General features: G+C 34.9%; 2 protein-coding genes and 1 long non-coding RNA gene across 6 annotated transcripts in view; 1 reads left to right on the top strand and 2 right to left on the bottom strand.

Annotated features, from left to right (window-relative positions):
- Positions 1-733: 733 nt before the first annotated feature.
- On the bottom strand, positions 734-2028 carry LOC138124540 (uncharacterized). The gene is made up of 2 exons (XR_011157181.1): positions 1392-2028; positions 734-1327 (listed from the first exon to the last, which is right to left on the bottom strand). It is a non-coding gene; the product is annotated as an uncharacterized lncRNA (long non-coding RNA).
- Positions 2029-2142: 114 nt separating this feature from the next.
- LOC138124538 (cilia- and flagella-associated protein 410) overlaps positions 2143-14559 on the top strand; it is an 81838-nt gene continuing 69421 nt past the window's right edge. For 3 of the 4 annotated variants that reach the window (XM_069039615.1, XM_069039611.1, XM_069039612.1), the window contains exons 1-2: positions 2143-2382; positions 2500-2565. In XM_069039615.1, coding sequence (XP_068895716.1) covers positions 2300-2382; positions 2500-2565 — 149 coding nt within the window. In that variant the 5' untranslated portion in view covers positions 2143-2299. The remainder of the gene's footprint in view (positions 2383-2499; positions 2566-14559) is intronic. The other variant, XM_069039610.1, reaches the window with a different exon arrangement.
- LOC138124537 (uncharacterized) lies at positions 11272-13981 on the bottom strand. The gene is made up of 5 exons (XM_069039609.1): positions 13091-13981; positions 12736-13020; positions 12476-12683; positions 12063-12421; positions 11272-12002 (listed from the first exon to the last, which is right to left on the bottom strand). The coding sequence occupies exons 1-5, from the start codon at positions 13202-13204 to the stop codon at positions 11514-11516; spliced, it is 1455 nt and encodes a 484-aa protein (XP_068895710.1). The 5' UTR covers positions 13205-13981; the 3' UTR covers positions 11272-11513.

Here is a 14559-nt window from a genome sequence, read left to right as displayed (position 1 = left end):
GTAGTGCTTATATAGACCACCAACATTACACTTGTCTAGAGGACATAGTAGATGTCTATGTTATACCGATAGATCGATATGGCTGGTATGCTTACGATTTACACCACAAGATGGCGCCACCAGATTTCAGAAATTTGAGCAAAAAAAAGCAGCATACGTTACGTAAAACGGGTATAATATTATTTAAGGACATTTGCATCGACATTCCTTATTTTTAAAGCAACCTTAAAAACAATTGTTGCTACGATTTTAATAATTGTAACCAAGGTTTTATGTTTTTCTTATTTTTAAGCTACGACGGTGCAAACGGTTACCTATTAGTCGAATTTATATAACTTAAACACCTTCACAATTTTTCATAAACAAAAAATTGTTTCCCTATGGTAACAAAAGCAGAACAATCTGAACAATCCTGATTCCGCACGTAATCGAGAAAAGCGAACGGGAAAAGCGTGCGCGGACAAAGCGTGTTAATTCTTTAATAAATCTGGCAACGGTGTAAGTTCATACTGCAAATACAGAGGAAAGTGGGAGAAGAAATCGTGCACGTATTCCCCGTGCGCAGTAGCGGTGCGTACTAGTAGGACCTTAAACTGCAACATTACCCCCCCAGCCACCAGAAGCGCTGTAATTTGTACATTAACGTCGACACGGCTGTTTCAGTTGGAGAAAATCAGCAACCGCAAGATGGCGCTGTAAATTGAACGAAACAGGGAAAACAAAGAACAGCTGATTTCATTTGTATTTGGATTTAATTTGCCGGTAACAATTTTTTACATTTTACATTATTGTTAGCGCCAAGACGTACCGCATTACGTGATTCTGTATAGTAGTGCTGGTCTTGCACATTCTTAAGTGCGGACCGCACCCCTGCAGATTGACTACGCGCCTCGATCAGTGCGGACGCATTATTATTTAAGCTTTTAAGATTAAAAGCTAACATCAGAAGAGGGATTGTGACATATCGTGCCCAATTTAAATTTTTTTCTTTATTTTATTCTTTCCCTGTTAAAACAAAAAAGTCCTACGCGCCTCGATCAGTGCGGACGCATTATTATTTAAGCTTTTAAGATTAAAAGCTAACAATTATAATAAATGGTTTAAAACAAACTGCAAGTTATAAGAACCACCAAGATTATCAGTTTGCGTTGATTTGTCTACCAAGACCTTTGTCATTGCAACTTTCTGAACTGGCTCTTCAACATTTATGTTTGTCTGTTGTGCTGTTTCTTCATTAACATCAACAGTTGGAGAAAATTTGTCAGCATCAGCAGCGTTACCCAGATCATTTCCTGCTTCTTTTACACCAAAATTTAACCTTCATGAACTACAAAAAAACAACACTAGTTTAGTCAATAAAATTTGTTATTATAGTACCTAAGAAGCATTACCTATTAGTAGTTTGTCCACATTTTACAGTTTTATTGTGAGTACCCACTGGTAAATTGTGAGAGGGAATGGCTGTGAGTTTCAATTGTCTCACTTGACACCTTTTGCTGTTGTGTAAAAAGCTATAATCATCAAAGCTTCCCAAACTTGCCCAAAGGTATAAAATCGGTTGGTAGAAAGTGCTTTGTAACCCCCAATAAAAATATCTCCGAATTTAGCCTGCGTCCCTGAGTCTGCTTGCAAAAAATCGCAACATCTGGACCTGCTGCAAGGGGTTTTAAACAGTTTATTATTAGGGATTGATACCCAACTCTTAGGGGCCAATAAAGCAATTGACTCTATTCACTTGTTTCTAGAAGCTCTTTAATAGGTTTTCTGATTTTTAAAACTTCCTGCTTGGTATTTTTTAGAGTTTTTCATTGGGAAATAACATCATGGAAATAGTGCAGAAAAATGTCTTTGCTCTCTAAATATCACACTGTATCACACTGCGACACGGAACAATAACACTTTGAGGTACTCGTCATCACTTCATGCACAATTTATTATGAAAAATAAACGAATTTGGCTATTTTTTGGCGATTGAAATGTATTACGGCCAATACGTAAACGTTTGTTTTCCCTATTTCGTTAGTTCAAAAATTACCACCAGAGGTCAGCCACTTCGCTGATTTTCTCCAATCCCCTGATGCGATCAGGCCTGTGCTGCGGCTGCGCTTTGTTTGACCACATGAAACAAACGTAAACGCCAGATTTGACAGTTCGTCGAAGAGTTGAGGTGATGGTGCATGTGTTAGACCAGCTAATTCAAAACTTAGAATATTACCAACAATGTAAATAAACATTCGATTGAAAAGGTTAGTTTGTCCGTGTCTTAACAAAATCGTGCAAGTAGAGAGCGAATCTCAAAATGGCGAAGAGGTTAACTGAAGAAATGGTGATTGCCAGAACCAAAATATCCGACCTGGGAAAAATTAAGAGGCTGAATTGTTGGTAAGTCGAAACACAACGCCATTAGTCTCAGTTCTGCATTAATTAATGCGTAACTTTACCTTGGCTTGTGTTTACCTTTCCCTACCAAGTATGTACTGACATTTCTGTTTGACGCAGGGGCAGCGAACTAGTGGATGTCACCCTCTTGAGGAAGATGCCGAGCGTCGAGGTGTTGTCCTTAAGGTAAGTCTCTACGAGACGAATTGCAATTGAAATTCGACTGGTGAAGCGCTTAATTACTTCGAATTACACCTGTCGCGATTTACGACATCCGCAATTTCACCGTGTTTACAAGACGTGAGATAGAGAGAGACGAGTTAGAGTGAGTCACAGGTGGGCAAACGTGGAATGCCCAGTAAGGTGTGTTAGGCTGCAAGGACACAGTCTAGACCCACGCTTTGTGTCACTTTTGTTAGGAAATGAGTTTTTTGTGGCTCCATTTCGCAACCAAAACGTCCAAAAGACGTTAGAAACGTACCCAAGATTTCAACTCTATACATCAGCGGGTCCGAGACATAGAAATAGGTCCGAGATCGGAGACGTGAACTTCTGACGGCTTAGATTAGGACGTCCTTATAAATCTTCGAATTTTGTTTGTGTTAAGTCATAGCGGAAAGAAACAATAATCGCAACCTGCTGAGTTGCGCATCTGCCGCTTCATTATCGCTTCCGTTATTAGAAACCAGATGTTCTCGATTGAAAAGTCTTTATGGTACTTCGAGTGTTGTTAATAGATTTTTACTACTGTTTACCAAGACATAAACTAATTTATTCCCAGTAATGATCTTGATTGGTATCGTAAAACAAAACTACAAAAAGCAAATTTTTAGGACAAGAAGTTCTACCGGTTTTTGATTCACTTTTTTGTTCGACACTGTCAGAATTTGGGAATTTTCTCCTATGTGAACGGATTTTGATAAATGTCACAACTTGTCAAAACGAAACGTCAAGCTAATTTTAAAAGTTTTAAACGATTTGGAGTCTTTAAGGGGCTCGTCGAACAAAACAACGTTTTATTCAACTCGTTCGTGTGTAAATTGGGCCTTTTTTGGCACTCGTGGGCCTTTAAAACGCTCGTTTCACTCGCGTTTTAAAATGGCCCACGCGTGCCAAAAAAGGCCCAATTTACACACAAACTCGTCAAATAAACTACTATTGCCGCCCTTGTTTATGCCGTTACTACAGTAATAACAATAACTGGCTTATTCCACCTTCCTGATTTTTGTGTCGTTATTATAAAATTCAAAACTTCGACCGTACATAAAATTTTGTATGTACTATGGCGGCCAAAAAATTTCGTCCGTCATTTTTCCGTCATTTCAAAAAAATCGATGTAATCCATTCTTTATTGTCACTGACTGATGTTTTTACTTGTCACTTTTGAAAGTCAAGCAAAATGCCATTGGTATCAAATTTTAATAAAATTAAAATAGTAACTCTTGCACAAAGAGGAATGTCCCAAGCTGAGATTTCGATGGACCTTCGTATACCTAAAAGTACAATTTCGTCCATTCTTCAGAAATGGAGACAAAATGGAACTATTGAAAGACAACAAGACTCAGGGAGGCCTAGCACATCTACTGCAGAAGAAGATATATAATATGCTTCTCAATAGATTACGCAATAGTCCTTTTATGACGGCTGTTGAAGCTTCGTGTAAGGCAAGTTATAGATATCAATGGAGCGATGACTAATTATTAATTTTAAACTTAATTCATTTTATCTTTTGATTTAGCTACTTAAACAACAATAAATGTTGCATTTCCTTGTCTTTGCCTTAATGTTTTTTGTATGATTTTTTTTTTAACTACGGCATACTCGTATAATTTCCACGGTTCTCTGTTTGGTACTTAAATCCAAAAATAGTCGCAAGTCTGCTTCTAGTGCCACTAGCGATCGTGTGGTGATTATGTAAGAGTGGAACTTATCCCTTGTTTTGAACTGATGGACTGAATGACAGATTGTCAAAATGACAATAACTATAAAAAAGCGAGGTTATTGGTGCTTAAGGGTAATTTACACTTTATGTCAAGGCCTTGAAAGTGACGGACGAAATTTTTTGGCCGCAATAGTACCATCATTTGTATGCTCATCAAAAAATAAATAATCAAAAGTCAAAACTAATTAGATTATTATTTTTTTAAGTTTATTACAAACACAAACATATTTAACTATCAATTGTTGCAATTACATACGTTAATAATGCATTTTGATCCGTTTCAAAAGTCATTTTCATATCGCTCCTGGGATCGAATCAGTAGAGAACCGCATTTGCAGTGTTGGTAATTCCGTGGTTATTTTCTTGCATTTCAAGAAAATCGCCTTCAAAGTCTTCATCGGGCATTAAAGCCATTCTTTCTTTTCTTTCTTTTTGCAACAAATTTCACAAAACTTCTGACAGTATTTTTGTTGTTTATTTCAACACCATGACGACGTTGGTATAATTGCCCCACCGACTTTCATTACAAAATTTTTAATTAAAAAACGAAATTTAAAGGCTGCAGGTGGAAATAAAAGTTTGTATGCAACTCGCTTAGCAATTAATCTTTACTGGGCTTACTGGCTTATGGAGACTCGTTCCTTACGTCACTCGTCCAACAAGTGCCAGCGCTCCCGTAAAGATTAATTTACTAAGCTCCTCACATTAATAACTATTTGTTGTGAAATTAGCGCGAAAATTCAGCCGTATTTTGTTGTCAGTGTTGGACCTATTAGTTGATAAATTACAACTGTGGTGTCAGTAACCAGTGCTCATAGTCGTAAATTGTCATTATTATAATCATTACAACCTTACCCTAAACCCCTAAAAGTGAAGAAACTGAATCTCAATTTCTTGTTCCCAAACTACAGCGTCATTATAAATGATTGTCCCATCGCAGTAGGCGTTGGAATGTGCTGCAAGCCTCATAACATGAGTGAGACTATAGGGTATCCCAAATAAATTTGCCGGTTTGTCTTAAAACGTTTCGGCCATAAATCTTAATGGGCAAGGGTTGATATTTTTCAGAGTGGTACCCCAATAAGGGTATAACAAAAGAGAGTGGGCCCGAGTACCGATGCCGATAACGTGTTGCCATTGTGATTTGACGCTCGTAGTAAATAGTCAGTGGTTAAAAAAAGTTTCTAGAATAAAAGTCAAAAAGTAACAACCTTAATACTTAATAATAATGTCAAATTTGACACTGGCAGTACAACAATAAAGACTAAGAAATGTGTGTTTATAAATAGTTATCACTACAGTATGAGTCAATTGTGGGGTATTTCTGAAATTTTCTTAGAAGCAACCAAAAATACTAATTCCACTTACCGCTTGATATAATAATACCGTTTAATATAAATAATAAATTGAATCAAAATTGCGTTTTTGGCTACAAACGTCAAAATGACAATGTGGGAAATTTAATCAGCAAAATGACAATGTAAATAGAAAACTAATGTAAAAATTGTTCAACATGCATTCCATTTTGGAGTAAACACGTGTCAACCCTGTTTAAAAAGGACCTTTGAACGTTGTGTAATGTGTCTGGCGTTATAGGCATGCACTCATCACGAATTTTTTGAGTTCATCAATCGTAAGTACAGGTATTTGGTCGACTTTCCCACAAGAAAAAAATCTAAAGGCGCTGCTAGAACCCCTTTACGTTGTTGTCTTGTTCATTCATTCACATCCAACTGTTCCAACAATAAGGGCTAAGTCATTTTGTAAAAAATTTAAATAATAAAAATGTGGCTGCAATGTGCAATTTGGATACTTCTGTAGATACAAATCTACAGCGACCATGGCATTTTTATGACATAGGTACCCCGTACATGAGAAACCATGTCCACTTTCTCATTGTTTGAGTTATAAGAGTTCATAACCAAGTTTTACCAAAACTGTGAAGACAAAGTTGACAATTCTCAAAGCAATGCAATCATGGATTAATGTTTTAATTTTTTTTAAATTACAGATCTAGTGAATGCTGGAATTAGTATTTTTGGTTGCATCAAAGACCATTTCAGAAATACCCCACAATTGACTCATACTGTATAATACCTGTTCACGTTGTAAAAAACCACTGTGGTATAGTCCTATAGAAACTCTAGTAGAATTCGACTTTGGTTGTAAATTTAACAACAACCGAAGAATAAGATTTTATCATCATAATAACCTTTGTCATAAATACCACTACCACTATCTGTAACATCTCTGCCTGAAGCTAGCATTGCGAACCCCAAACCGACAACCCTCATTAGCATTTATCAGTAGGATTATTGCTGCAGCATAAAATTCTATTTTTCCAGTGACAAACATAAATTTACAACCAAAGTCGAATTCCACTAGAGTTTCTGTAGAACTATACAAATGACTGACCTGTTACTATGGGCGGTGCACACGAGTTCCCGTCAGCATAATATTTTAGCGATCAATAAAATAATTTGTAATCGAGTTATCAATGGATTTGAATCCGTATGTATTTTCGATTGATATGCCCAGATCTAACCTGCGTTTTAAGCTGTGTTTTTTGTTCAAGAAACGACATACGATTTCGGATTCATGGATAACTCGATTGCACACGAATTCCCGTCAAAGTAAAAATCACTAAAAATGTACCCAAAATTCTAGACTCGAATTCCCGTCAGAAAAAAATCCGTTGTTGAAAGCACTATTACGAAAGTAAGATTCAATGATGAATTTGTTATGTTTTGAAGTAAAAACCATTTTTGCGTTAAAATTTGGTTAATCGTGATAGTTGTTTGGTGTTTATTAGCAAAGATACGAAAAATCTGACACTGTGAAAGTCACAGCCGCCCCTTATCAAAGTACATAATTGTTGATCACATGGTATTTGTAACTTTCTAAAGTTGGAAAAAAAATTTTTTTTGGTCCACGTAATGGTAAACAACAATGGTACCTGGCGACGGCTAGAGAGGTAGGTAAGTAAGAGATGAAGCGCCCTTTTCCCCTTAACGGGAACTCGCGTGATGGATTATATCAGTTGATAATTACCTGACGGGAATTCTTGTATTACTTTATGATAAGAAATAAGTCAGAAGGGAATTTGAGTGCGATCACTATGGCAACTCATATAAAAGTTAATGCCAAATGTGTGTGATTTGCACCACTATAGTTCTTGAACAGATAATAGAATAAAGCAATGATTTTTACATCATCTGCCTCTAAATGAGGTGCCACTTCGTCAAAAAATATTTCGCGCTCCTACCCTCTTCAAAACAGATCAAAAAGTTATAAAACCTTTACACAAAAAATGGAAGTTGCACGAAATTCACAAATCAACATTCTTTAGAAGTAAAATAGACTGTACTCAACTACACAGGGAACTGATATCGCGCGTTCAAATGAAATCCTGGGCTGAGTAGGCCTTGGAAAAAGTAAACCGTTTAGAACACTGTAAAGTTTGAATTTCCCGCCGTTTGACACCATGACATTATTTGTTAATGTTTAAACGGGATATAATTGAACATGTTTGTTTTCCGTAAAGGGTGCCCTTAGATATTTGCTTGAGAATAGGAATGTTACGTTATTCTATTTTTAATGTAAAACATTTCAAAGAAAAAAAAAAGAAAGATTTTTTTGGCCCTACACTTTAGGTTAGCTGTCAACATGCTCCAATTAATGTACGCTTTAAAAAAGCACAACAATTGACGGTTTCCAATGCCTTCCCACCCCAGGATTTCATTTGAACGTGCAATATTCAGGGTTATTCACGAGTAATAATGGGCCTTTAATGCCTTCAATGTTTATTGAAACGCAACCAGTTATAGATTTTCATCGCCGTCGTGGATCATTTATATTTATTTAAAAAAATTTAAAACAGTTGGTTTCAGTTTTTTTTTTATTTGACACGAAGTTGACATCTAAATTAATGTACATTTTTTAGGTTGTTTTTATTTAATCATAAATACATTTTAGGTTTGATAGATGTCACGTAATGACAACTGGAAATTGTCTTAATAAAAGCAGTCTTGGATTCATTAAAAAATAAAAAGAACAATTGGTGTCTACTCGTTTGAGAAATTATGTTTATTTGGTTGCGTCGGGACGTTGTTAGGCCCATTATTACTCGTGAATGCCCTTTATTGAATGAGGTTCGAGGCTGCAAATATAACAGTTGAAAACTGGTTTGGAAGCGTTGGAGACCTGTCACTGCTGTAAAAGTTTTACGCCAAACCGTACCACATAGTATCGCCAATAGGTGCCGCTACCGGCGGCAGTGGGAATCTGTCTACTTAAGTCTGTCTCAATTCTAAATTTCCACCACCTGTTGAATTATGTATTTTATAAACATGATTCAAAAACAACGTAATTTACTTGAGGCTAAAATGAAAAATGCTCTAAAGTCTATTTTTTCCTGGTAGGCGGTTGCGCGCGCATCTACGAAAGGTAGGATCACATTGCTAACATTTTTAGCAGGATGCAGGAATTGTTAGTATTTTTGGTTGCATATTATGTAGGGGATCAGTATTTTTGGTTGCATATTAAAACTCTTGTTTATGATTGAAATTTTTCATAATTTATAAAATGTAAACAAAAAAAAAAGATTGTTAACAAACTCGTGGAAAAATTGATAACTATTATACAGGGTCTTTCACAACTCGCGCCCAAGAGAAAAAGAGGAAACAAGAGATCGCATTTGGATGTGTAATTTTGAAGAAAAAAAAATCTAGCTTAAAATATATTCGAGAAAAGACAACTTAAAGTTAACCAATCAGAGATCTACACCTCCAAGGTGTGTTTGCCGTAATTTTACGTTGCTAGGATTTCATTTAAGAAAAAACATCTTTAAAATATTTGGACGATTGGAGTTGTTTTTGAAAGATGTCACTGTCAAATTAAATTTGTAAAATAAAAAAAGCCAAAACCTTTGTTTATTTGGTTACAATAATGTATTCAGCAGCTAATTATTTAGAAATGATAATAATTTTTGGGGAATGTGAGCGTAACGCCAGGGAGGCAGCAAGAGTCTTCGAAGAATGTTTTCCGGGCAGAAATGACAATTATTTTTTCGTTTGCAACACATTTTTTTTATTTTTTGCTACAATACGTTGTAATAATAATTGAAATGACCTAGAATGCCAATTAGTTGCGACTATCAAGCATCAACCACTACCCCACGAGTCCGAGGCCCGCGGCCCGTCCAAGACAAAACTTGAGAGCGCGGCCGACCTGGTCATACCAGCCAAAAATCATCGGTGGGTTTTGCGCATCAGAGCCTCTGTAACCGATTTATTGTCAGATCCGACACTGGTGGCTCAGCTCAGGTCCGTGGAGTCGCTACACTCCAAGAATCTCCTAGAATCGCCCATAGGCTTCATAGTAGACATCTGGGCCGAGTTGCACAATCATTTTATTAGTAATAATATTAGTCTTGTAACTTGTAACTAGTAAAATTATGTTGCACAATCTTATCTCTAGTAATTTCAAGTTACAAGTTGTAAAATGAAAAATATTAGTGTATTTTACACTAATTTTACTAGTAGCTGTTGCACAATCCCAGACACAAATCAATTAATATATTAGTTTTGTAGTTTTTAATGTCAAATTTTTACAAGCAAAACGTTGCTAATAAATATTGATATCCGAATTTTCAAGTTGAAATAATTTTCTTCAAAATGTTAGATGACTCATTCAATGAATCTAGCAGAGTAGACGAAGCATTTCCAAATCGAATAAGGTAGCATAGGGGTAAAATTTTTCGCCCTCTAATTAATTTTTCATTTGAATCAAGAATAGGGTTTTCGGAGCGGTTTAGAATCCCCGCAGAAAAAATGAAATTGTTAGAACAAATAGATTACAGGATTCAACATAATAGTTGAAGAAGTTGGGCTATTAGTTATTACTGCTAAACAATAATTATGTACCTACATATTGCTCTTCACTGGTTTGGAATGGTAGCCAATATCACACCATTTCTGATATGCATGGGGTCAAAAAATAACCGTACCTATGTCGTGTTATAAAAATTTTTTGTTAAAATGTAGTGAATAGAACTTTATTTAATGTGTTGGGTCATGGGCAGAAAATATTGAAGAGGAAATTAGAAATTTTTATTGAATTCCTAATTTTCTTCACGATGGATGTGGGGTTGTAGATATTATTTTATTTATACATAATATACGGGGTGATCAAGAAGGACTGTTTAAGTTGGTAACACTGGATCGTATTTTAAATCGTATAACAGGAGTAACTTCCGGTTGTTGGTGGCTTGTCGTTGTTAATGCTATACCTATATCAGATATTTGTCAAATAAACCAACAAAACATATCCAGTTGCAGTGTTATAAATAACCGAATTAAAAAATTTTCTTAATTGTACTGTCAACTTAAACAGTCCTTCTTGATCACCCAGTAGTTTTATTTTAAAATATAAAAAAAATCTTCCAAATCGGGTGATTGGGGAATTGTCCCGAGAACTGATGCAGCATTTTTTCTTTATTATTTTTTTTTAATGCATAATAACTTGCGCTGGTCATAGCGTTTACCCATACATATTTATAATTTTGGTTTGTGATTTATGGAAATAACAAATTAAATTACAAAAATTTAGCATGACAGGCGCAACATTAGATTGTGACAAGTAAAAATAAATCAAAGCCGACTACACTAGTAATTTCATTTTTTTTTTCTAATAAAATTTAGCAGAATTTACAACTGTAACTATAGTAATTAACGTTATAAGTTCGGGAACTCATAGTTTACAGTACGAGTTAGACGTTTAAGGACGAGGCGACGAAGGAGTCGAGTCTTGAAACTCGAAACGAGTACTGTAAAAAGAGTTCACAGACGAATTTTATCCTGCCTCAAATTTCGTTTGACAGAAACATTGAAATTAATTTCAAAATAATTCAACAAATGCTCGAAATCTAGTCACATTTTTGGAACATGATTAGTAGGGCCCGGATTTTAGGCAATTAAAAAGTCGGAAATAGGTGCCTAAAATAGTCCCTTAAACTACTGCAAATAGTCCCTTAAAAACTGAAAATAAGCCATACTAGGTCCTTAAAGTTGTGGTTAATTAAATTAAAAAATGTGTTTTTAAAGTTTTAAGTAGGTACACACAACAAGATATTTACTAATTATTTTTTATTAATTAATATACAATACTACAAGTTTGTTAGTTATTTACATTGTTACGTATTTACATTGCATACAAGATATTGCTCTAAATTTTCTACTTTAAAACATTGTCGGTTATCCACCAAAATGGACTTATATTTTGAAAAACTTCTTTCTACCTCGCAAGAGGTAATGGGCGCAAATTTGTAATAAATTTCTTCCATTTTGGTGTCATGTTCCGGCACATCTTCACCTCTAAAAATTCTTGCCAATTCTAGAAGAAATTTGTATCCAGGATTTTTTTCAGTAACATCTTCAAGTTTTTTTAATGCTACTGCTGCTACAGGGCCTGGAGATTTTTTTAGGGAGGTAAATACGTTTTCAACAATTTTGATTGAATCGGTTAAAGGTAACCCATTTTTTTCCAATTGAGTAATACTTTCGCAGATTATTTTAAAATTACTGCGAACATAAATTAATTGGTTTTTTATTCCGGGTTTCTTCATTATAGACTGTGCTTTTTGAATAGCAACAGCAGAACTTCCATCAAAGGACATGACAACCTGTGAGTAGTTAAAAACAGTTTAACAATCAATTAATTTGCTTATCTTTTATATACTTACTTCTTTAATGGAATCAAAGTGTTCGCTGTAAAACATAGCAGCCTGAAGCCATGTTCCCCATCGTGTTAAAATTGGCTGTGGAGGCAGTGGCATTTCTTTTAGTTTTTCTTTGTACATTTCAACTCTCAAAGGTGCCTTAACGAAAATTTTTTTCACGTTCGAAATTAAATTATCCACATCTTCATATTGATAGCGAATTTTTTCAGCCACTAGATTTAAAGCATGCGCTAAGCATGTGACATGCACAATTTTTGGATAAAACACCTTAAGGTGTCTACCAGATTTTATCATATATGGTGCTCCATCCGTTACAAACAAAAGAAACTTTTCAGCAACAACTCTGGTACTCCACAAGATTTCTACGCATAGAAATTTTAAATCAAAATAAATTTAAAAAAGTGAAAAACCCTTACCTAAAGATTGATTTACGAATCTAGCTATTGTCTCATGATTTGTTCTTTCTAATTGTTTAGACGCCAAAAGATAAGATTTTCCAGGTTCATCTTCTGAAAGTTTCCCAACCAGACAATTCGCCACATATCGCCCAAGTGCATCTGTTGTTTCGTCAACTGAAACCCATATGTTAAAAGGATCCAGTTCATTCCGAATGCGGTCAATAGTCTAAAAGTGAAAATAATTTTAAATTAAATATTAAAAGATAGTATGTTCATACATCTTTGTAGCATTTTGGTAAATAATTTTTCCGTAAAGTAGACTCATCCGGAATTTTTCTACCACAATATTTTGTCAGAAAATTCTGAAACGCAGGATTTTGTAGTTTGTGCCATGGTATATTGGCAGCTAAAAAGACGTTACAAAGTTCCATATTGAATGTACTATTTGCCGATTCCTCCAAGTTCTGTGTCAGCAACGTTTGCCGAAGCGGTGTCATAATGTTCTCTTTATGGATGGCCGTTTGCTCATGCTGTTGCAAGTGACATTTTTTTTCGCATATAAACTACAAAAAATAAAATTTTCAAATAAGTAAAAAATATAAAATGACATATTTTTAATTATGCTTAACTTACCAGTTTACCACAAGCTTTACAAAACATTTCTCGGGTTGATTTTATTTCATATAAATCTTTCTTGCTTGTCCACTGTAATATTTTTTCGCGTAAACTAATTTTTTGTTTCGGCATTATGTTCACTTTAAACAGGTTCACAAGAAACACGACCACTGCACGGAGATAAAGTAAACGAGAAATGACAAATTTGTAATGCTTATATTTACGTCTCCCACCAAATTTCAGAGGAGATGGTTAATTTTATATTTCTTAAATTTTTAGAAAATGACACCCTTAAGGTTTCTCTTATTGTTTCACTTCGGGATTTTAATTTTCGTTTTTATGGCAAGGACCATTTTATAAACGTTAAAGCTTCTAACAATACCTAAGTATCAGAAAACATTAGACCGCGTATACCTGCACCCCTTCGAACAGAGGCAAACAGATAAACTCTGTAATTTATGCCAGTCCAGTCTAATGGTTTGTGGTACTTAGGTATTGTCGGAGTATTTACCGCTGACATCATGATCCCAACCGTAAAAGCGAAAAAGTAATTCCTGTATTGTACTGCACTTTGTACATTTCAGTAATTACATCTCCTTAAATTTTAAAATCATAAAGCATTGTAAATTTTATTGAGGTACCACTTTTACATTTTCAATACCGTAAACTTCCCAGAATTCGAAAATTGGGAAAAAACCGCAAAAATGAAATTGATTTTTGGTCATTTTAGGCATGTTCAGGCAGTTAAAAGGTAAAATAGGTATTTAAAGGGCATTTTAGGCCGAATAGGCAGAATCAAATATGGCTCTAATTACTCTAATTAAGCCAGAAATCATTTATAGACAAGTTTCATACATGTGCCTTAAAAAATAAAAATAGTCCATTTTGCCTAAAATCCGGGCCCTAATGATTAGCAACGGCTGTTTGGCAATTGTTTATTTTGTTGATTTTGTTGAAATAATCTGGTGCGTCAAAATGACTTCTAAAGCAAATCCTCCAGAAATTGTAAGAAAATCTGCAGAAGCCTGTGCCTAGCAAGAGTAGCAAGTCTGGTGAAAGGTATCAAAAACAATTCAGCCATTTTTGTAAATGGAAATCAGAAAATAATGCGAAGAAAATTACGGAAGAGGTTATGCTGGCTGGCCTATTTTTTAGATTTGGTTTAAATGGTTGTATTATTTTATTTGTGAACTAACGTTTTTAGTCTGAGAAAGTAAGTGCATCTTCTTTGTGGCCGAAATAGTTAAATTGTTCATTTGCATTTAGATGTAGTTTTGAATAAACCATTTCTTAAACCTGAATAATTGTTATTGCGATTGTTAAAGTCCTCGTCTAGAAATAGTCAATTTTGACTTAAATTGTAAATCATTTTACAATAGGAGAGAAAATCGTCTTATAACTACCATAAATAATTCCATAAATAAATAGGGGCTGTTACTTTACCTGATGTTTGCTCTTCCTTGAGTCGGCACTGCACAACAAAGGGG

Source organism: Tenebrio molitor, chromosome 2 (assembly GCF_963966145.1).
Source record: "Tenebrio molitor chromosome 2, icTenMoli1.1, whole genome shotgun sequence".
Lineage (NCBI taxonomy): Eukaryota > Metazoa > Arthropoda > Insecta > Coleoptera > Tenebrionidae > Tenebrio > Tenebrio molitor.
The sequence above is the reverse complement of the archived record's forward strand: the minus strand, read 5'-3'. Positions and strand labels throughout refer to the sequence as shown.

Excerpts from the sequence above, each read along its gene's own strand:
- LOC138124537 (XM_069039609.1), bottom strand. The coding sequence starts at position 13,204 with ATGCCGAAACAAAAAATTAGTTTACGCGAAAAAATATTACAGTGGACA. Across the intron at positions 13,021-13,090 it reads GTAAAGCTTGTGGTAAACTG|TTTATATGCGAAAAAAAATG; the intron begins GTAAGTTAAGCA and ends TATTTTTTGTAG. Across the intron at positions 12,422-12,475 it reads ATTCGTAAATCAATCTTTAG|AAATCTTGTGGAGTACCAGA; the intron begins GTAAGGGTTTTT and ends TTCTATGCGTAG.